Here is a 23,772-nt window from a genome sequence, read left to right on the forward strand (position 1 = left end):
TTGCTGTTTCCTCCAACTAGAATGCGCTTAACCCAGAGATCTGCCTTCTTCATCCCGATTTCATACCAATTACCACTCAAATATCACTTTATCAAAGATGCCATTCTTGACAACCGCTTCTAAAATTACAAGCATCTACCATTGTTCTCAGACCCTCGTGCTGTACTTATCTGCTGACATGTTGATAGAATCTTATTAGCTTGTACACATGGACTTTAATTCATTCTGTATCCCCCAAATCTCAAACATTGGCTGGCACATGGTGGTTGGTACTCTATAAACACTTGGTGATAGCTTTCCTATCCCTAAGTCCTCCGAAGCCGAGTTTCATACCTCATCCTTAAGTTCCAAAGGAAACCTTCTTATCTGCAGAAAATTAATGCATATTTGCTGTTGCTGGATAAAGAATAAGGATATAGTCACAGAGAAAAAAGGACATGTTGAAGCCAGGTATGGAGGGTATAAACAGTTGGTGAAGAGTTTTAAGCTCAAGGCTTAGCCTGTCTAAATTAGCAATAAAAGGAAATCAGTTTTAAAGTCAAAGAGAGTTCTTCTTTCCCCCCTGGGAGGAGCTGGTTCATGAAAGTGGAGGGCCAGAGCCAAGAGAATTCTCCCAAGACACACTGTTCAAAAGTCAAGGGCATAATCTAGAGCTACACAGTAGCCATGAGGACACATGGATTTATAAATTTAAATTAACTAAAGTTAAATGAAATCATATATTCAATTCCAAGTCAGACCACCCATTTTCAAGTGCTTAATAGCCACATGTCCTCAGGAATAGACAGGATACTTTCATCATTGCAGAAAGTCCTATAGGACAACACTGATCTAAAGAAATTCAAAAGGACCTGCATTCCTCAGCTTCCGAGGAGATCTGAAAACGAAGGCCCAGAAGGAACTGGAAGGAGAAGCAGGGCAGAGCTGGAAAAGTAATCGCACTGGAAAGGGCCCTGACTGCTGGCTTGGATGCCTTGTGTAATTAAAGTTCTATCCCAACTTCTTAAGGAATGAGTCTAGTATTAAATGACTGGGTGTCTGTAGTGTCACTGCTGAGGTAGGGAGAGAAGACAATTAGGGACAAGGAGTAGTGTTCCATGGAAAACATGTTAGCTATGAGTGGCAGCAGCAAAAGGTCTCAGAAGTGAGAGAAATGGACCCAACTAGGTTTGCAACAAGCTGAAACCTGTAAAGGCTCAAGTCAGCTGGCACAGCCTCTCAAAATGCAAATCCCTGAGCCCAAGATAAAAGTAAGGCTCATCTGACTCCTAAGGTATCAAGTAATTCTTATTAAGCCCAATTTCAATGACTGAAACCTAATGCAGGGCCCAGGCACACAGATTAAGTTTCCAGTCAAAGCCCACAGAAGCCTAAAGAAAGGAAATTAACATTTTAGAAAAAAAAAAAAACCACTGGCTTTTTCAAAGGTTTTTTGTTTGTTTGTTTGTTTTGGAGGGTTTAAGTCACAGCATGCCAAATAAAGGTGAGTTTCTAGGAGAATACAGCACAGAGGTGACCAAGGTGGGTGAAATTTATTCACAGGGGAAAATCCAAATGCCTTCAGGGAAACCACTTTTGCAGGGTTCTTCTGATAAATACTGAACCCAATTAAAAGCATCCCTTCAGGGCAAGTTTTCTCCTAGGAGACTTCTATCTGCTGCTTTAACTTCCCTTTCCCCAAAATTTCCCGGAGAACTTTAACGGCTTATAATTCCTACCACTCCATGCTCATAGACTTTAAGCATATTTTTCTCCCACAAGGCAGTACTATTTTTATAATCCTTTTAAGATTAAAGCTAAAAACACAGATGATAAAAAAAAAAAAAAGGCCTGGCTGCATCCTCCTACAATAAAGTATTATAATTACAGTGCACTACTAAGGAGTATTTCCACAAACATTAGACTATCTGGTTTCCAGGACAAAGAAACAGCCTATAATTCCAAAGCACAGGAATGGAAAGGTACAAGTAATTTAATCTGTCCCACAGTGATTATAGGTGCTAAGAAATTACCTGAATGTACCTCTTTGGGACTTGAGAAGAATGGGAACTTCAATGATGCTCCATAACTGCCCTATTCATTATGATACCGAAGAACCACCTGTGGCTATTTAAATTCAATTTAACTGAAATAAAAATATATCTATATTTGAAATTCAGTTCCTTATTTGCACCTGCCACATTTCAAGCCACATGTATCATCTAAGATGGTCTTAGACCCACTGTTCAATAGAACTTCTTGCAAAGGTGAAAATATCTTATACCTGTGCTGTCCTTAAACCTTAACACAGCCCAGGTATAAGATATTTTCATCTCTGCAGAAAGTTCTGTTGAACAGTGGCTCTAAGATCATCTCAGAGAGATAATTACATAATTTTTCCCAATTTCATAATAGAGATTATGAAGTAACAACCTCCAAAATACAGGGTTTTTAGGCTACTGGCTACCTTCTACACTCAGATGAACTCTTTGTAGTGGTTTACACACGTGTACCAATTGCCCTCATCTCCCCAGTTTCAAGTACATTAAAATGGCATTAGATGTAATAAAATGCATGCCACTGAGACTCAGCTCAATTGAAATTGAGTTTCTTCAGAATTCCAAAGGATGGTGCATCTCTTTGTGAAACCTGAAGTGGGGACTTGTCAGGAAAACGTCTATGAGTGAGGCCTAGGAAAAAGAAGGCATTTTCCGAAATTAATAAATTTATTCCCTTGTTTTTTTGTCACACCTTATTCCAGAGGTGTCCCTAGGTTACCGTGTGCGGAACGAGGTCTGGACAGAACCTAATGATAAATTGGGGGATGCTGAAAGTCCTGGCACTCTAAGGAGCTTCCCCATACATCTTTAGATTTTTTTTCCCATATGGGGAAAAAAGAAAGGGATTTCCTATCTTCCCATCACAAACTCCTGGCTTTGCAGTGGTTTTATCACGTCATTCCCCTACTTACAATCTGCTGGTGGCTCAGAGAATTTAGCCCAAACTGGCACTTAAGGCTCCCATAATCTGATTACCTTTCTGCTGAATAACTCCTTTTATCAGAAACCCTTTGACCTGATAACTGCTGGCTTTCCTAGCACCAAAATTTCTACCTCCCTACCAGATCTATCACGTGGATTTTAAGGTCAAGAAGAGCATCCCCAAGACAGCCTGCCCAGCCCCTGGAAGGAGTTCAGTGCCTTCACTGTTGGCTGTGAGGTTTACGTGACAGAGGGAAGAGACTCCAAGAATGGTGTCTGAAAGGATGCCTGGTGTCTGATGCTGCCCCTCAGGAGTGATCCAAGGTGGTTCAAATACTGCCTGCTTTGGCCATGGCTGACAGAGCTGAAGAACTGCCTCTACATGGTGGGTGGACACACACCTGAGGCAGGCACTTGCGGCTTCCCTCTGTTTCCTTGAAGGAAGTGGAGTAGCATGGCCCTGGGGCTAACAAGTGAACAATAGTGCCTGCCTTAAATCATACCCAGCCTTTCAGACCCAGGTCAAGTGTTTTTTCTTTTGGAAAATCATCCATTCCCCCACTACCAGCCCCACCAAGAGTGCTCTGCCTCCTCCGGTTTTGGTTTTTAACCATCTTTATTGTGAGGTATCCTTTTAGATAGGCCTGTATTTGCTCTGTTCTGCAGATGAGTTTCCGAAACTTTCTAAAACCTTGCTCATATTTGTTTTGCTGGATTTAAAGTCAACAGATGGGAGTTTTGAACCCAGTAAATGGCATTTCTTCGCTGAGGGAAATCAAGTACTTTGACCTCTCTGGTGAAATTCTTCATTTGTAACCTCACTGGGTTAGGCTAGATTAGTGTTTCTCAACATGGTTCCACATCGGAATCATCTGGGGATCTTTTAAAACAATAATGATGCCAAAGTCCTACCCCAGGGCAATGAGTCAGAACTTCTAGGTGCTTGGCTCAGGCTTTGGGATTCTTTTAGAAGTTTGCAGGTGATCCTAACATGCAGCCAGGGTTAGAAAAATAAACTGAGTTCAGGAAGGGACTTATCCTACATGGACCGGAGAACTCAATAGGAAAAAATGTAGTAGTTAGAGACGGGGCATGGCAGTACTGGACAGAGGCAGTCAGGCCCATAGGTGATGCTTCTCATTTTTGCCTTGAGCTGTAATTAGAAAAACTTCAAACTGCATTATAACCAGAACATTATTATATACGTATACATGTACAATCAAGCCCAACCCAATTAATTTTCTCATATGACTCAAACTCTAATACTATTTGGAGATGAGGCAGGAATCATAAACATAATTGGCTGCAGGGCATTTAGTTGCCATTGTATAAATTCTTCCTGAAAAATAATTTTAGATTAATTTTTAAGTGTGGCTTTTACAAGTTCCTGTCTTTTTAAAGGGTGGGAATCTTTTGCCAATTCCCAAGGGGACAATAAGCTTAAAGGAAGATAATGCCTGAAAGATCTGAGGACCGAGTTTCCTGAGAAAGCTGTATTTCTAAAGTTTTGACCCTACAAGGCAACATTAAAAGTAAGTTCACGGAAACAAATGTGAGAAAACATATCTCCCTTTAGATAACCTAGCAAAGAAGTTAAGAAGGGAAATAGTTCCTTAGATCAGAATTAACAGTTGTGGATAGCCTTCTGTTCAGAAAATTGCAATGCTAAACAGACATTACACAAACAATATATCCCTGCAACTTAATTTCTCTTCCTAGGATCTTTAATACTTTTTTTATTCCATTAAACAAATATATATTGAGCATCACCTATCCACCAGATCTGAAGAAACACTATTTTTAATATGTTCAAAATTTGAGTCTTTTCTTGATACAATAGCATCTGCCTTAACAGGAAACAGTATGTAAAAATTATAGTTTTTAAAGAATTATATAAAAGGTATTATTCCAGAAGACTTGCTATGGAATCCCTTTTAAAAAGGGCGTTCAGAAAAAGGTAACACTGAAATTTATTACAGTTTGAAGAAAATCACTCCAATTATAAATTCATGAACCCAGTCATTGTTTAATGAAGCTCATCTTTGCTGGAAAATCCCCACTGAGAACAAAGCATCACAATGATCCACACAGTCCTAACCAAGCCCACTGGAAAAATCACCCTGAAGAACACTGGTGGAAAAGAGAAAGAAGTCCATACCACAGTGTGAGAGCTAATTTAATGTGTTCTTCAACAAAAATTAAATAAAACAACATGACTCAATTTTTCTTTTATGTTGCAAGGAAAATAACATTTATATAAAGCTAGTAGTAGAAAAGCAGAAGTATAGCTTAGATTTCTATGATGGCAAGTGAAACAGTTTCTGCTTATCAAAGTGATTCTTTTTTTTTTTTTTCCTTTGAGACGGAGTCTTGCTCTGCCGCCAGGCTGGAGTGCAGTGGCACAATCTCGACTCACTGCAACCTCCGCCTCCTAGGTTCAGGTGATTCCCCTGCCTCAGCCTCCTGAATAGCCGGGACTAGAGGCACGTGCCACCACGCCCAGCTAATTTTTGTATTTTTAGTAGAGACGGGGTTTCACCATGTTGGCCAGGATGGTCTCAATCTCTTAACCTCGTGATCTGCCCTCCTCGGCCTCCCAAAGAGCTGGGATTACAGGTGTGAGCCACCGTGTCTGGCCATCAAAGTGATTCTTAGCCATTTTCTTTGAAAATGTCAGCCATACAGGTAGGCTCTGTTGCTCTTCAATGTATACCTTCTTTTACATAAAAGCAATTTGACTAAATATTAGATGTCTGTGTGAGTCGTGTTCTGCTACTCAAACCAGTTCTTCTGTTCTTCTCTATATTTTGTTTGTTTTTTGAGATGGAATCTTGGTCTGTTGTCCAGGCTGGAGTCTAATGGCATGATCTCGGCTCACTGTAACCTCCACCTCCTGGGTTCAAGCGATTCTCCTGCCTCAGCCTCCCGAGTAGCTGTGATTACAGGCACCCGCCACCATGCCCAGCTAATTTTTGTATTTTTTAGTAGAAATAGGATTTCACCAGGTTGGTCAGGCTGGTCTTAAACTCTTGACCTCAGGTGATCCACCCGCCTTGGCCTCACAAAGTGTTGGGATTACAGGTATGAGCCACAGCGCCTAACCTCTTCTCTGTATGTTTATTCAGACATTCATGTTTAAGAATTTCTGAGAAAGGAAGCCAAAGATAATAATACCTGACCTCTATGTCTATATGATGAAGAAGTGCACTTCCTATGTAAAGATGCCTATATTCCTGATTAGGTTAAGTAACTTGAAGTTCTAGTGAAGGGCAAAACTACAGGCCTGTAGGAACTGGCATAGCCTTTTATACATGGCAGCATTTGTCTACTGACAATGGTGACACAACCTCCAAGAGGGTAGACCACACGGTGTATAAAAGAGAATCTGTCCCCATAAGAAAAGGGGAAAAGTAAAATGACTCATTACATAGTTTGAAATCTCTTATGATGGGTGGACAAAACCCTCAAAGAAGAAATTCTCCAGTCTTAAATAGGGCTTTTAATGTTCGAGGCAAGAACAAGTCTCCTGATGACTACACTGCCATCGCCTCTTTGACAATTTAGCTATGAAAATATGAAAATACGAGGAGACTATAGATTTTTATCTTAGATTTACTTACAAATTAAGCAGTGAGGGAGCACAATGACTAAAAATAGAAAAATGATGAAAAGATTAATTAATGATACTTTACTATGTCTCAGTGGATGGGCAGTCCTATTACAGCTGGGGCAGATGATTTCATCTTTCTGGGCCTCCATTTCCACATCTGTAAAACAGGATAATTATATCCATCTCAGAGAGTTGTTTTTAAAATTACAGATGACATGAAAGTGAAACTGTTTTGAAAATAATGAAGCTTTCTATTACTGTGAGATTATTAAAAGATTATTATAACTAGACATGGTCAATATGTTTTCTTCAAAGTTATCAGACTAGACATTTTTCCCTCTGGTGCTCTTTCACCCATGTGTCTCAATCATACTAAAATTATTCAAATCACTTCTTTTTTCTGTTTTCCTGGTACTAGTTTCTCTTTTTCTTTTTCTTTCTTTTTTTTTGAGACAAAGTCTCGCTCTGTCGCCCAGGCTCAAGTGCAACAGCGTGGTATTGGATCACTGCAACCACTGTCTCCTGGGTTCAAGTGATTCTCCTGGCTCAGCCTCCTGAGTAGCTGGGATTATAGGCGTGTGCCACCACTCCCAGCTAATTTTTGTATTTTTAGTAAAGACAGGGTTTCACCATGTTGGTCAGGCTGGTATCAAACTCCTGACCTCGTGATCCGCCTGCCTTGGCCTCTCAAATTGCTGGGATTACAGGCCTGAGCCATTGCACTGGCTGGTACTAGTTTTCTATCTGCCCGAAGAAGTAAGCAAATGACTATTTTCATGACTATCTTTTTTTTTTTTGCCTTTAATATTATTTAACAGCTATTTTAACAATGAAAGACATTTTACATATTCCCAAAAGGTATGCACCAAAGAAGGGTGTGGGCAGAAATGTTCACAAAATCAGGACCTTTCATTGCATCTTAGTGACCACCAATAAAGTACACAGAAACCCATAGTGAACTGAGGTCTAAGTGGCTGCTATCAACCAACACATTCTTGAACTGCTGAGTCTGATCACTTCATTTTCTTAAAACTTCAGGACAGTTCAACTTAGAGAGCACAAGAGTGAAGTTAGCCTCCCTGGTCATCTTAAGCAACATGGGAAGATAATTTAAGAAAAGTGACACCATATCAATCACTTTCCCAAGCTTTTCAGGGGCCCATTCCAAAGACTTTCTTGACGATAAATTTTATTAAAGTGCTGATCATAATCAAAACAGTACATTGTATCAGAGGTCGAGCATTGTTTTTCACTTCCCTTCCCAGAACTTATTAAAGATGTACCTCTGAAGAAAGACATAAGGAGGAACAAAATTGTTTCGACTGACAGAAAATGGCTTACACAGACATCTAATACTTAGTCAAGTTGCTTATATATATGAAATAAGTTATACCTTGGGAGTAACAAAGCCAATAGGCTTGGCTCATAGGGGGCTAACTACAGCTGCAGCAGTTATTCAAGAAGTTAACATATTCCCTCCTGTCCCCTGAAGACACCACAGGCATCTCAGTAATAAACTGATAACAACCAATACTCAGAGTTTGTGAAAATGCTTTGTAAAGTGCTGAATAAATGTGATTATCTACTAACGACAAACGTCCTCACCAACAGCATCATTAAAACCTTGAAAGATAAGTGCTTTTCAGTAGTTTTGAGAGTGAACCAATGACATGCTAAATTAAAAGCATTATATTTCAACCATTTCCAGTGAGTGCCACAGAATATTAAGACTTCAGAATATTCAAATTGTGGTCAGGTGCAGTGGGTCATGCCTGTAATCCCAGCACTTTGGGAGGCCGAGGAGGGTAGATCGCCTGAGGTCAGAAGCTCGAGAGCAGCATGGCCAACATGGCGAAACCCTGTCTCTACTAAAAATACAAAAATTAGCCAGGTGTGGTAGTGGGCACCTACAATCCCAGCTACTCAGGAGGCTGAGGCAGGAGAATCACTTGAACCCAGGAGGCAGAGGTTGCAGTGAGCTGAGATCGTGCCATTGTACTCCAGCCTGGGTGACAAGAGCCAAACTCTGTCTCAAAAAATAAAAAAGAATATTAAAATTCTTATTTCATCTCCTTTTCCTCTATAGATAGAGCAGGTAGGGCACTGCCAGTCCAAATCTATGTAATATTATGATGTCAGTGGTAGCTCCAGAATTCCCATAGAGGAGGGGCTACATGGGTGATGATCTGGCTGAAAGGGAGGCGGGCAACACATCTGGAAGCTGTGCTTGCACAGGAGAACACTACTTGTGGTACCTAGACTGCATGTTTACTCAGGATGGATGGGGACTATGGCGGAGGAGAAGGCCGAAGGCCAAACTCAAGACCATCCTTAGAAACCCACTCCTATTAAGCGCCCACATAACAAAGGCCTCATATTTAAGTCTCCTTAGCATGTGTCATTTTAACAGGGCTTTCCAAAAAGTACAACCAGGGGTCACTTTTGCGATATGGGATTATTTACCCTCAGGTAGGTAGAAGAGTATCTTCAGGCACTCTTCATTTTACCAAGACCCCTTCAGCCATCCCTGTTCCAGCAATCCCAATGACTGAGATTATCTATGATTCATAAAGAGGAAAGGCAGGAGTGGCAAAAAAAACTGTCATGCGTCAGGTGGTGTGATTTACTTTATGACTCTGTCTGGTCTCTATAGTCATAATGCATTGAGCCTTCTGCAAAAGATTCACACATGAGAGAATAAATGAATCAAAGGCAGAGCCAGTGATGGATGGAAAATCAACCTTAACACCCACACACCACAGCTCCCCAAAATTCACAGAAACTAAAGACTGCAGACAGAGCAAGTCTCCACTGTAAAGAATAATTTACACAAAGCAGATCATACGAGATTTTCCATAAGCCTATGGTTCTGTCAAACAATGCTACAGGTGGCTTTAAGCCATTGACATTTATACTTCGTGGTGAAAAGCCATCTAGGAGAAAAAAAAATGGCACTCTCAGCCTTGGATCTAAAAGCAAGTTTCCTTGGCCTTTAAAAGCAATGAATTCCAAACAGCAACAAACACAACACATAAACAGAATTAGAATCTGTGCTAAGAGCTATGGCAAAATCAGACAGAAGTTTCTCCCTCAAAGAGTTTTCATTCTAGTAAAAGAGTTTTGTTTTGTTTTGTTTGTTTTGAGACGGAGTCTTGCTCTGTCTCCTAGGCTGGAGTGCAGTGGCGCCATCTCGGCTCACTGCAAGCTCCGCCTCCCAGGTTCAGGCCATTCTCCTGCCTCAGCCTCCCAAGTAGCTAGGACTACAGGCACCCACCACCACGCCCAGCTAATTTTTTGTAGTTTTAGTAGAGACAGGGTTTCACCGTGTTAGCCAAGATGGTCTCCATGTCCTGACTTCGTGATCCGCCCACCTTGGCCTCCCAAAGTGCTGGGATTACAGGCATAAGCCACTGCGCCTGGCTAGTAAAAGAGTTTAAAACACACAGAGACAGCACAGGTAGCTTGGCAAACAAGGTCATCTGAATGAGGATGCAAGGCTTATTAGAGAGGCTATGGGCAGGAAAAAGCATCGCAGTGGGATGGATAATCAAGGAAGGCCCAATAGAAAAAGTAACATTTAGACCAGGCATTATTTCAAAGGGTGGAGCTGTTGTAGGGCACAAATGGAGGATGGTAAAACTTGGGGGAGGTGGTGGAGAATGGTCACAAGCTAGGAAATTTGTAAGCAAAAAGGATGTGTGAGGCAGCTGGGTTCAAGTGGAACCAGGGCATGAGGGATGCGAAGGGTGGAATAGATGATGGGCAAGGGGCTTGGCTTCATCTGTGCACGTAGTCATCAAACTGGTCCTGTGTCCCATCAGCACAAGGCACTCTCTTAGGAGCCAAGGGACACTGAGACAGCCCCCATGCTCAAAGAGGAAGGGAAGGCCATGTGATGATCTAGGATTCCTAAAATCCATGGAAGGCTTTCTAGCAGGGGCCAGCTATTCAAAATGCCATCCGGGGGGAGATTTAACTGATGGCAACGCCTGTGTTATTGACAGAGAAAGAACAAAGGGTGTCCATAAGCAGAGACCAATTAGGTGATTTTTACAGATGACAAAAATAAGAGTTCAGGTTTGTGTTTTGGTAGCATAATTCAAGGGCAAAAATAAAACCAAATGGTTATGCGTTTTGTGTAACTTTTCTGATGAATAACTTAAGATTTGATGCAACAGGAAGCACCATGAGATATGAGTTGCAATGGAAAGTTTTTATGTTTTTTTTTCTTGCCAAGTATAGTTCAGATGTCAAAGGCAAAGAAAAAAAAAGTCAGAAAATAAAATTGTTTAGAAACATCAGAAACTGCTTGTAAGGACTGGTTATTGTGGCTACTGTTACTTAAGAGCATTAATAACTGACAGGGACCCATAATTCTGGAAGACAAAAGTAACTAAGTCACAAAAAGCTGCCTTATTATATTAAAATAAAGAAGCAAATCAATGAAAAAGGCTACAGTGGCACTCTCAGAACAGTCTAAAACAAATGTTGAGCAATTCAAGAAAAATTTATTGAGTCTTCACTGAGCATCAGACAAATAAGTTCCTTAAGACAGAAGAGGATTAAAAAATGTTGAAAAGTAAAACCACTTCCTGAAAACCTGTCATCGAATCATTAATTTATTGGGTACCTACTTTGTATCCTACCTGTTTTAAGAAATGCTGAGGTATAATAGCTCCAGAATGAATTAAGGCCTACATATGTCAAGGCAATCTGTGAGTAAATGCCTAATGAGGTAAACATGATTAATGCAGTGAGTTCAGTATAGAAATGGGTCCTTGGGGCCGGGCACGATGGCCCACGCCTGTAATCCCAGCACTTTGGGAGGCTGAGGCAGGCAGATCATGAGGTCAGGAGTTTGAGACTAGCCTGACCAACATGGTGAAACCGTGTCTCTACTAAAAATACAAAAAAAAAAAAAAAAAAATTAGCCAAGTGTGGTGACACACACCTGTAATCCCAGCTACTCAGGAGGCTGAAGCAGGAGAATCACTTGAACCCAGGAGGCAGAGGTTGCAGTGAGCCGAGATTGCACCACTGTACTCCAGCCTGGGCAACAGAGTGAGACTCTATCTCAAAAAAAAAGAAAAGAAAAAGAAATGGGTCCTTGGGTTCTACAGTTCACCATGGTCAAGGGATGAACAATCAGTGGATAAAAGACTCACGAAGGATGACTGGCGAAACAGACTAGTTAAAAACTGACTCATTTAGTTGACTTGCTACCAGTGCCTTCTGTCTTCTGCTAGCTTTAGCATGTTATAATAGTTACCACACAGTTAAAACAGCTTAGGAGGAGTCAAAAGACTCTCATAAAACTAAGCGCAACTCTTCCTTGAATTCTCTTCTTTATTGACAGAAACAAGCCTGATGTGATTCACTAAAACCATTGCAGATCATTTGGCTACTCTTTGGAACATGCTTTAATGCTATTACTGCAGTGTTTTTCAAACTGCTATGTGTACAGGAATCACCTGGGGACCTTGTGTACATTCTGTTGTAGTAGGTCTAGAGAGAGGACCCACAATCCTCATTTCCAATAAATTCTCAGTGATGCTAGACCTCCTGTGAGTGGCAAGGTTTAGAACATCTTCAGTTGCTGTTATCAGAAGATGATAGGAAACCATCATTTTCAGGGTCAGAATGCTGGAGCTCAAGATTTGGGCCTCGATGCATATAATAACTCATAAAATGTAATATTCAGGCAGGAATGAGGCTCCTGAAGTGAGAAAGTAGAATGAACAAAGGCCTAAGAGAATAGAAATGTATTCTAACAGTATAAATTATAAAAATAAAAGTCAGAGTGCCCAGGGGGATTGAGATTGTTAGATTATTTTATAATGATATAATTTAAGGGATTCCAAAATAATGAATATAAAATGTTATTATTAGATTTTTTTCCTTTTCACATACTTGAAGGACAAATTATATCATATTGTCTTTTTTTCTTCCCCAATACTATGAGCTTTAGAGAATGAGACGCAAATCCGATATGTAGTAACAAGGTAGTCACTCAAAGCAAAAGTTGAAAGATTCCTAGTCTATGCTAACAAGTGTCTGCAAACTCTACAGAAATGCAATTATAGGTTGCGGCAGCTACTCCCCTGCCTAAAACAGCAGTCTGAAAACTGCCAATCTGTTGCAAATTCTGTCTTTTCTGAGAATATTTTAAGAAAAGTGGTAGAGAAATATTTGAAGGGCAACAGAACACTAATTATATCTAGACAAGTTTCCTTTTTTTTTTCCCCAAAAAATATGAAAGCTCCTTTAGGCTTTACTTCTCCTAGGCATAGCAAAGCATTTCATAATTTTCTACCTTAGGAAAAATTTTCACAGACACTTTTACCAATTCAGAGGAAGGGGAGAATGAAAATACCATAATTAAGAGAAATAATATTACCACCAAAACCAAGTAAGCCTTTTATTTAGCAAGAAGGAGTGAGCTCTAGCTGAAGTAAACATGCTATTTAGTCAGGATGTATGCTCAGACACCTGTAGAAGGAAATTTTCAAAATAGCTATGTTTTTTTTTCTTTTCTTTTTTAAATAGTATTCATCTCCAATGAACACCAGTGAAAGTTTGTGGTATTTCTCAGTTCTGACCTGTTATGACTTTTGTTAGTTTTCTATTTTGATTAGCTAAAGATTTTCTAACTCAACTTCAATGATTTATTCTAGTAACAAAATAGTTGAGGGATAACAAAGAATGAAATGTTTCAGAAGAGAAAATAGTGGAAATCTTATTTAGTCCAATTCTTGTCACTGTATAGAAGGAAAATGAGCCCCATTGGGAAGAAAGACAGCCTGGTCACCCAGACACCTTGATTCCTCGTACAACATACCTTAGTCTTTACCAGCTGTCTCCTAGGTAGAGTCTTTCTAATCTCAAACTAAGGGTCAGAGCTAGGTTATCTTTCATCCAAGATGAAGGTTTGTGATAATTACATCTTTGCAACTTCTTTTCTACTTGGCATGGGGCTGTAAAGTAGAAAAATGATGAAAGGTTTAGCTAAACCTGGAGGAAAAATATTTTGGTTTTGTGAAATAACAATGCAGATTTCAGGCTCTGTTTGCAATGGGGGGAAGAAGGAAGAGGCATTTTTAACATTTATTTTCTAAACCAACAAACAAATCCTACCATTAGTCAAAGACTCAGATCTTTGGAATCTGAAGCTTGTAAATTTCAGGGGTACTCTTTAAGAAGAAGAATACAAAATTAAGAATAAAGTGAATACAAAATTAAGAATAAAGTGAATATTTATTTAGAATTAAAATGGTATACAGGCCAGGTGCAGTGGCTTACACCTGTATTCCTAACACATTGGGAAGCAGAGGTGGACAGGTTCCTTTGAGCCCCAGAGTTCAAGACCAGACTGGGTACATAGTAAGACATCATCTCTACAAAAATTAAAAACAAAAAAAAATGGCCGGTCATGGTGGTGCATGCCTTTAGTCCGAGCTACTCTAGAGGATTGCTTGAGCCTAGGAATCCAAGGCTGCAGTGAGTTATGATCATGCAACTGCTTTCCAGACTGAGTGACAGAATGAGATCTCTGGAAAAAAAATTTTAAATAGTATCATACAAACAACAAATTTTTTAAAGCTATAAATACTACAAATATGAAGTGTTTAAAAAACAAATATTTTTATTAATTGATTGCCATACCTCTGAAATACTTTTCCTATATTTTTTGGTTGCACAGTCTTTGATCATCTCTTCCAATAACATTTTGCAATATTCTCTATTGAGAGAATAGAAAAATAATTCAGTCTTCCCTTTAGAACTGTAGATCAGAATTTGTAATTTATTCTTGAATAATTTGGAAAAGTTCCTTTCAGCTTCATAATTCATTATAGGTAATGTCATATAAATTTTTTGGATTGACTCCAAATTTGGAAAACTTATCAGGTTTCTTTTATATGTGAGCTGTAAGATTCAGGGCACTGCAAGATTTCATAGTGTTTGACTTGATGACACTTGTTAACCACATTGCCAGGGCCTCTCCCAGAGCCAGGAGATGGACCTATACCAGAGTATAGGTAGCCGAAGGTTAAGTTCAAGCACTTCACAGTAAATCCACCTGAGCCTGGCATTTATATCCTCAACATAGTTGATGCATCTGTGAAGTCTCTCAGTCCTTTCAAATAAAGTGCCTGTTTAACTCAGAATACCTAAACTCCCTGATGGCATAATTGTTCCATGATTCAGCCAAGACTGTATCATTTGAGGTATATACTTCATTTTCCCATTGAGGTCACAAGACAGGCATGATGTTTGACTACCTGGTGTATAAACCAAGTGTTATTTTATTACACTAAGGAAATTCAATGGGATAATATATGAAGAATGCTAAAACATTAGAAAAATGTTGGATATTATTATTTCTCTTAACCCCTAGTCTTCCAACACCCATGCTATAGTGGACAAGTAGTTTATGTCAATTAAGGCAGACTAGTCTCAGTACAGTATAACAATTAGGAGTCTAGATCCCCAAACCAGACCATCTTGGTTCCAACCCCAGCCTAATCATTTTCTAACTAGGTGGACTTAGGCAAATTTATTAACTCTGGAGGATTTATAATAAGCATAATATAACCTACGTTCTAAAGTTGTTTTGAGGGTTAATACACTTGAAGTACTCAGCATGATACAGGCAGTAGCAAGACCTCAATAAGTGGTAGCAACTATGATTATTGGGAAATTAGTCCATGAAGTCTCTTGAGAAAAGCTACAGGGGGCATAAGCCCAATTCCATTTCCCTATGTAGAAAAGTTTGCAGGATTTGGGCATGACAGGTAGTCATCCACAAAGTAGCGGTGTTATCGCCCCACAGGAAATGAAGACTTGTAATGATTTATACTTTAATAAAGAGCTGCTGCAGCATATACTGAAAACAGGCACCCAACCCATATCTTCTTTCAAAGGCATTCATGTTAGTTCAACCAAATCCCTAGTTCTCTAAAATGAAGTTTTGACAATCTTATATCTTCTAAACAACTGGGAAGCCTTTTTCCCTGTTTCCTCAAAGAGGCTTGAGAAGAACCAAGCCTCTTTTTTATTTGAACCATGGATGGTTCAAATAAAATATTTGTAATAGGAGGAAAAACCATTCAGATAAACTTCGCCTTGACCTGGTGGTCTCTCAATACACAGAAGAAATGCAACTAGGGCACTAGGAAATCTAAAAAAAAAAAAGAAAGAAAAAAGAAGTATAGAGCTAAAGTTCACTTCAGGACAATGCAAACTAAGAAAAACTACATTTCCCAAAGGAAATAGAGCACTATGTCTACAAAGTAACTCTTATCTTTTTCTTTAATGTTCAATGCTGTCTATTCCAGGGAAAAAATGATACAATTAACCAAAACTAATTTCTACTCAACATCTCTGCAAAGGAATGCTGCTGCTGCAGATTCACCCCCAACATGGGAAGGCCCAAGGCAAGTGAGCAAATAGAGGCCCATGTACCATAAGTCAAAACATTTAAAGTTACAAATCAAGTTAGCAAGCTCAATAAAATAGGTTTTATCCTTCTACCTAGACTGACAAATATATCTTTTCAATGTCTTGGAAGACCAGGTACAACTTTAGAACTCCTACAATGTCCATAGTCCTTCCTCAGAAATGGGTAGTTTAAAGAGAGACATCATCCTGAGCCCTGGTAATCAATTTGCCTTCCTTCCCCCTGCCTGCTCCATCCTACATCAAGAGGGGCCTTGTGATATGTGGACACCCAAGCTCGCTCTCTGTCTCTCTTTCTCTTTCTGTCTCTCTCTCTCACTCTCTCTCTCACACACACACACACACACACACACACAGCTATCCCTTAAACAACCCTCATGCAGAGATTGCACAACCAGTAGCAAAGACAGCCTTCAGGAAGATGGCTTCAAGGATCCATGCAAACTGCAGATACCAGTTCAGGGCCTTCTGGGCTGTGAATGTGGGTTCCCACATAACCAAATCATGGTCCAAAAACGAAAAGAGAGTAAGACTAGAAGGCCCAAAAGTCACCTCACCCCATAGGTATGGCTCCGACCAGAGAAGAATGACAGCAGAGTACCGTCTAAGGCCCAGGACAGAGGCCAGTTGTGTTCATATACTAGGCCTATATTTTAGTTGTAGAGCTGAAAAAAATTGGAGGAAAATATTCCCTCAGAAAAGAGAGAGAAAAAAAAAGAGCTGCATGTCTTGACCTTTCCCAGATAGAATCTCCTCAGTCATAGGTACAGGCCCTGAGGCTAAATCTCATCTAATAATGATAGCTTCAAACCCATAAACAAAACACAGATGCTAGGGAACCCTTAAGAGTCTAAGCAGGAGGCCATAAGTAGACTAAATTGACTACACCCAAGAGGATAGTTGCTACTTGTTGGGTGCTAAGACCTAAAAAGCTGACTGTGGCAAGTAAAAGGCAGAAGTAATCATGATGTAATGGGTGAGGAAGAGAATCTTAACCTCCTGTAAGTTTCCAAATTGTCCCCTTCAAAAGTCAAATTGTCCCCTTCTTCTTTTTTATGTTGGATAAAGCCAGCTCTTCTTGCCCTCATCAGCAGTTGTACACATTGATTGTACACAAATGATTGTCCTACATGCTTGAAATTTGGGGTTTACAATACATATCTTTGCAAATGGGGTATGTCCAACTGCTATAAGTGGCCAAACCACAGGTCACCCACCATGAGCCCTACCACTAAGGCACCATTGTCAAACTGTGGGCTGTAGAGTTTCCTTATACAAAGAAACTCTGCCTTATCGTGATTTTCTGTGGTACAAATGTAGTCAGGAAGGAGGCAGATAATGCAAGCAAAGCAAATCAACTAAATCAGGAGCACTGAACTGACGACATTAGATGGTAAGCTTCCCCTCTCTCAAATCTGATATCCATTCACCCCTCTTCAGCCTCTCTCCCAACACACGCATACACACACAGAGACCACACAAAAGAACCTAGCAGGCCACACACACATACATGCACCCAGGCAAAACTCCAGAGAGACCCTGAGCAGGATCCATCTTTCCATCCATAAAATAAAGATAATAAAACTTATCTTGGAGATTTCTTCCTAGGATTAAATTAGATACATAATGTCAAGTGGCTGGCTCAGGGTAGGTTCTCAAATGTTAATTCTCTTTCTCTTCCTTCTCCCTGAAATGAGCCAATTTGCCTGTCCAGCATTCCAAACCCTTTTGGCATGCCAAGCAAAGAAGTATGAGTCATTATCTTGCCTCAGTCACAAGCAACAAGTACCTGTGGAGCAAAATATTACCAGGAAAGTAGAGAGTACAAAATAAGTGGTGAGCATTCTTGCTGTGAATGCATATCTGTTCTACTGAAAATCATAACTTAAATCTGCTGAAGTTGTACATAAGGACCTGGAGGGTAGAAGCTAACAAGGTAACAGAGTTATGCTTTTATGTGGAACTTGGCCAAATAATGCCATGCTGTAGCCAGGAAGTATGTTTCCCCAGCACCCTATTTAAAACTGCTTTGGTGGTTTGCATCAGACCTAAATAATATCCACGCTACTCTAGAGTAGGCAGTGGTGGCTACAAGACCACACTTCCCTTCACCCAACGCTGCTTCACCCTTATAAACCAAAACATAAAACCCGATGAAAAAAGAAACTTAAAAACTAAATTTTGATTTTAGCACTTCATTCGTAATAAAATTCTCTTTTCGACACCTTTCTACGAAGAAAAAAAAAAGAGGAATCAGTATCTACTGGATAATTCCTCTGGTGACTTTATTTAAAGTTTTGCAGTGGCTTTCAAGGCCCTATACTAATTCAAAATTTATGGCTACAAGAATTGCATGAAAACTTCTAGCAGCTTTCCATCATGTTTGTCAGAAGTTGAAACATCTTTTTCCATATTTCATGAGAATACAAGAACCAATTCCATACTTCAAAAACAGTCAAATTACTTATTGTGATCAGAACTAAAACTATTCTAACTGAAAGTAAAGATTTTACTATTCGGACCAAACACCTAATAAACAGTGACTGCTTAGTTAAATGCTCGACCTCAGTTGCACTAGATACAGTAGGATGAAGTGGAGGTTCAGCTCAGCACTTCCTGGGTGCTAAATGATGTGTCAGGCACTGCCAGAGACCCCGGAGATAGAAAACTGAATAAGATTGAGAGGATTAAAGGTCTAATGGGCAAGAGAGTTACGTAAAGATATAACTTCGGCTTGGTATTGTTATCAGCTAAGTGAGAGGTCTGCATCTCATAGGAGATATTTACCTCAAACTGGGGCATTCAAAGCAGGTTTCCTCAAGAAGATGACACTTGAACTATGTCTTAAAAGATGAGTGAAAATTAGCCAGGTAGCAGGAGTTCCAGACATTCTGAACAAAGGCACAGCTGCCTAAATTGCTCACATTGTGTGTATGTGTAGTGACACAAATAGACTGGGAAAATGTGGGCTGTGGTGGGATGTGAAGCAGCGGAGTCAAATGGGAACCACGTCAGAGGCCCCTGGTAAGCCCAATTAAGGAGTTAATAGTAATAACAGAAGCTCATATTTATTGAGCATTTACTATGTTGCAGGCACCATGTTAAATACTTTAAAACAATATTTTATTTAATCCTCACCATAACTCCATAATCCTCATTTCACAAATGACACCAGGGATGACTAGTAGGTAAAGTAACTACAACAGGCTACACAGCCAGTAAATGGGAAGTGGGTTTGGAACCCAGGACGGCCTGATTCCAAAGTTTATACGCTACACTCTTCTACCACCATCCTATCCTCAAAGAGGACACTAAATGAATGCATTGGGTCCATCATGCTGGCTATGGAATGGAGAATGCAATTAAAGGCTGCCCAACTGGGGCTCCGTGACAAGGCAGGTATAGGAAAGTGAGAATAAATTGATTCAAAAATACATTCAATGGGACCTAGAAGGAAACATTCAACACGCACATCCTCCTAGTGCATACAACAACAAAAAAAATGAGGCTTTTGAAAATGAGGTGTAGAAAATAAAACACCAGTATTCCATAATGCTTTCAAATATAAAGAGTTAAAACATGTATCTTTTTCTTTACTTATAACATGCTCCCAGCTGTTACACTCAATGGCAAAGACCAGGTCTGCCTTATTCATCTGAGATGGTGCCCCAGGTCTGAGCGTCCTGCCTGGCAAGAGATACTCAATAAATATGGTTGAAAAGGTAGAAGAAAAGATGCCCACTTTTTGCAATGATATCGATGAGGTGCCTTATTGATCCAGAGTTAAAAACTAACCTTACTGAAAAAATTAAAAAGTCATGTTCATAACTGAGTAGAAAACATGTAGTAGTTACGTTGACTACACAGACAACAGTTATCATTAGGGAATGCTACATTGAAAAGAAGGCAATGAGTTCAAAATGTGATTAGTATTTTGTATAAATCATAACTCATTAAAAATAAGATGTTGGGTGGCCTAAAGGTGAAAATGTGTTTTTATGAGGGGGAAAAAAAGTGCAAGTAGACCAAAGATTAGATTTGGGGCCTAATGATGTCTAGTCTCTTACCCTGACAAAATAAGCAGGTTATTAAAGTGATTTGAAGAACCTGTATCACTATGACACTTTTACAAATTCTTTGTCCTGAATAAGAATCTACTTTTAGGAACCTGAAAAGTCATATTTTTCAGACCTGAAGAGTTATTGTACACTTTACAGTTTTCCCCAAAAGAGACATTTCTTAATTTTGATCATTTAGGAAGAGTGAATCTACTAAGTCAAAAACAAAGAAAAAAAAATTTCTATTTCTTAGTGAAATTTGTTCTTATATTTAAATCCTTTGCATACTACTAAACAGAAGTACAGAAGCTACTAAACAGAAGACAGATTTTTGGGCCTTTTCAGGTGACGTAAAAGGAGCTTGTTGTTTATTAAACAATCTCATTACCTCATATATTATCTTGCATTAAGATATTTTGAAAAAATGTTTTCAGTTTACCAATTATGTTAGAGAAATTCTGAAACTATTTACTTACATGAAAAACTAAAATGTAAGTAGAATTAGGTTTCTCGTCTTCAATATATCTGTCTTCAACCTTCAGCCAACTTTGAAAATTTAATTTGAATCAAATGAATACAAATTCAAAATGATTCATTAATTCAACCATTTTGAAACTTCAGTTCTATAAAAATATGAAATCTGTGGGCCTTGTAAAACTGTCTAAATACCCAAATAAAAAGCCACCACGCTTTTAAGCTAATTGTTTAAAAGTGTGTATATTGATGAAATGAAAGTGACTCATGAACTATTGGGTCTGGAATTTGCAAATCATAAATCTTATCCTTGTAAAGAGAACCTAACTAACAACATCAGGACCTGCCAATTTCCTTCTTTTATAATCTGGAACAAAGGTTTTAATGATTTTTAACATCCACAGAAAATTAAGGGTACCATTTTAAATATTTATTAGCAAAATATAACAGGTTTTAAGAGTCTGAAGGAAAATGAGAGACAATTGAACATTCTGGTACTGCGATGCAGGAAAAACGCCAAGCACGAAACACTATTTTATTAAAACCATAGGACTCAAATGTGTGTTAAGACTTTTTGCTTGCAATAGTGCCACTTCCTAATTTGATTAAAAACTTCCATCTCCATGCCACCTTCAATGTATGCCATAATTTTTAAAAAGTTCCCAATCTACTTCAAATACTCTAAAATTTACAACTGACCGTGATGCGCATTTTTTCTAGACAAACCTAAAGGTAAATCTGCCCATGCCCCTGGATAAATAAAATGAGTGCCTCCGGGTGATGTGGACTGTCAACTCCTCTACATTTCATCCAAAGTCTACATGGGTCGTCTCCAAGTCACCAGAAGAGCTAGGGGAAAGGAGGGGAGGGGCACGACACGTTAAGATGTTAAACATGAAGATGATGTGTAAAATTACCCAGCTTCAACCTTGCCATTTTATAGATGAGGAAACTAAGGCCCAGAAAAAGCTCTATGGCTTGTCCAAATACTCGGTTACCCAGACCACAGCTGCAGATAATGTTATTTGGATCATAGCTGCAAAAAGTCTAACTTTTGGCCGGGCACGGTGGCTCACGCCTGTAATCCCAGCACTTTGGGAGGCCAAGGTGGGCGGATCACGAGGGCCAATATGGTGAAACCCCATCTCTACTAAAAATACAAAAATTAGCTGCGCGTGGTGGCACGCCCCTGTAGTCCCAGCTACTCGGGAGGCTAAGGCAGGAGAATCGCTTGAACCCGGAGGCAAAGGTGCTGTGAGCCGAGATTGCGCCACTGCACTCCAGCCTGGTGACAGAGCGAGACTCCGTCTCAAAAAAAAAAAAAAAAAATTCTAACTTTTGAAGTTTCAAGGGTTTTACACTTTCCATAACCTCCATTCCTGCATGCATATATATACATATATATACATATATACACATATATATATACATATATACATATATATATACACATATATACATATATATATATATATATATATATATATTTTTTTTTTCCTTAAAAACCTCCAGAGACAGCTATCAGGTGGGTAGCCTAGTTAGGATTTTAACCCTTCGGTTTCCAACAAACGATAATTGCATAGAACCATCAACTCCCTGAAGACAGGACTGTCTTGTTCCAGGCAAAATCTACAGCCTCTAGCACCTAGTAGGCATTCAGTGAGGGATTCTCGGTTTCACCTGAGCATCTCCACTCCCTACCCATCCATGCCAAGGCGTCAGTGGAGCCAGCTAACTTTCTTTTGGAAATCGATTATTTTCTTGAAACTTGTATCCCGAAACTCCGGGCCAAGAAGCCGGCCTGAGGGAAAGGTGGCCGTGTCCAGGAGCTAAGGACTGAGGAACTGGCCTTTTGAACGGGTGGTTCAGAAAGAGCTGGGTGGGCACGCGGCATCGCCACGGGCGGAGTGGCCCAGGTGCGCTGGCTGCTTTGGCAGCTCAGGCTGCCGCTCCGGGCCGCTGCTCCCCGGCCGCCTTCAGATAACCAACTTCTCAAACTTCCCTTTCCGGGGGTGGGGGCTCGCCTCGAACGCGGCCAACACAACGCCTTTCCTGCTCGCACAAAGGGGACCAAACGTGCCCCGCGCCCCTTGCAACTGAACTTTCCTTCTCTTTTTCAAGAAAAACTCACACATCCCTGCAGCTACGGGAGTCGGGCTGCGTGAGTGCCGTGGGGGAAACTTTCCTCGTTTCCGCCCGGGCGCCAGGTTGCCGGGCCCGACTGTCAAGCGCTGCGGAGAGGCGGGGACCCCAGGAAGACTCCCGGCGCCCCGCCGAGCCCGGGCTGGGGACCACTCACCCGACTTCTGAACGTGCGGTGGGATCGTGCTGGCGATACGCGTCCACAGGACGATGTGCAGCGGCCACAGGCCCCTGAGCAGCCCCCGACCCATGGCAGACCCCGCTGCTCGTCATAGACCGAGCCCCGAGCGCAGCGGACGGCGCCTTCCCGGACCCCTGGCTGCGCCTCCGCGCCGCGCCCTCTCTGGACCCCGCGCCGGGCCGGCCGCGCAGATGTGCGGGCCAGATGTGGCTCCCGCTCACCAGCCAGGAGGGGGCCTGGAGGCCGGCGAGGCGCGGGGAGGTCCCCGGCGGCCGAGGGAAGCTGCACAGGAGTCCGGCTCCTGTCCCGAGCGGGTGCACGCGCGGGGGTGTCGTCGCTCCGTGCGCGCGAGTGACTCACTCAACTTCAACTCAGCGCTGCGGGGGGAAACAGGAAACTCCTCGCCAACAGCTGGGCAGGACCTCTCTCCGCCCGAGAGCCTTCTCCCTCTCCTCGACGTCCAGCCCCTAGCTCTCTCGTAGCTGCCAATCATGTTTCCTAGACCAGCCCCTCCGAGCGCTTTGGCCGACTTTCAGCTGCCCCTCACCGCCCTCCCACACCACTCAGGAGTTCCTCGCTCCAAGTATTTACTCAAGAATGACTAAGTGCACGCAGTTCACAAAGTAACAACAGAAAACGTCCACGTTTTCCCTGGTAGATCAGAACATCTGCCGCCTCCCCCTCAGCTTTCTTCAGATTGCTCCTAGGTGCTTTAGAGATGCGTTTTCAAATTACAAGTTGAGATCCAGGAGTGAATACTCAAATCTATTGAGTCGCGAGCACATTTCTTTCCAAATAAAATAGTAACGGTAAATTTTACTTCATTAAATTTGTGCTTCGGTTGTGTCTATATGCATGTATGTATGTGCATACACTGTCAAGTTGTACAAT

At 40.8% G+C, this 23,772-nt stretch overlaps 1 protein-coding gene across 11 annotated transcripts in view; it reads right to left on the bottom strand.

Annotated features, from left to right (window-relative positions):
• The window catches only part of TGFBR2 (transforming growth factor beta receptor 2), an 87,788-nt gene extending 64,308 nt beyond the window's left edge, over positions 1–23,480 (bottom strand). For 2 of the 11 annotated variants that reach the window (XM_055284808.2, XM_055284781.2), the window contains exons 1-2: positions 22,858–23,316; positions 6,653–6,727 (exon numbers count right to left, since the gene is read on the bottom strand). In XM_055284808.2, coding sequence (XP_055140783.1) covers positions 6,653–6,727; positions 22,858–22,951 — 169 coding nt within the window. In that variant the 5' untranslated portion in view covers positions 22,952–23,316. Of the gene's footprint in view, positions 1–6,652; positions 6,728–15,167; positions 15,750–22,857 lie in introns of those variants that run through there. The other 9 variants (XM_055284797.2, XM_055284786.2, XM_055284805.2 and 6 more) reach the window with 7 other exon arrangements.
• Between the last annotated feature and the right edge of the window lie 292 nt (positions 23,481–23,772).

Source organism: Symphalangus syndactylus, chromosome 1 (genome assembly GCF_028878055.3).
Source record: "Symphalangus syndactylus isolate Jambi chromosome 1, NHGRI_mSymSyn1-v2.1_pri, whole genome shotgun sequence".
Classification (NCBI taxonomy): Eukaryota; Metazoa; Chordata; class Mammalia; order Primates; family Hylobatidae; genus Symphalangus; species Symphalangus syndactylus.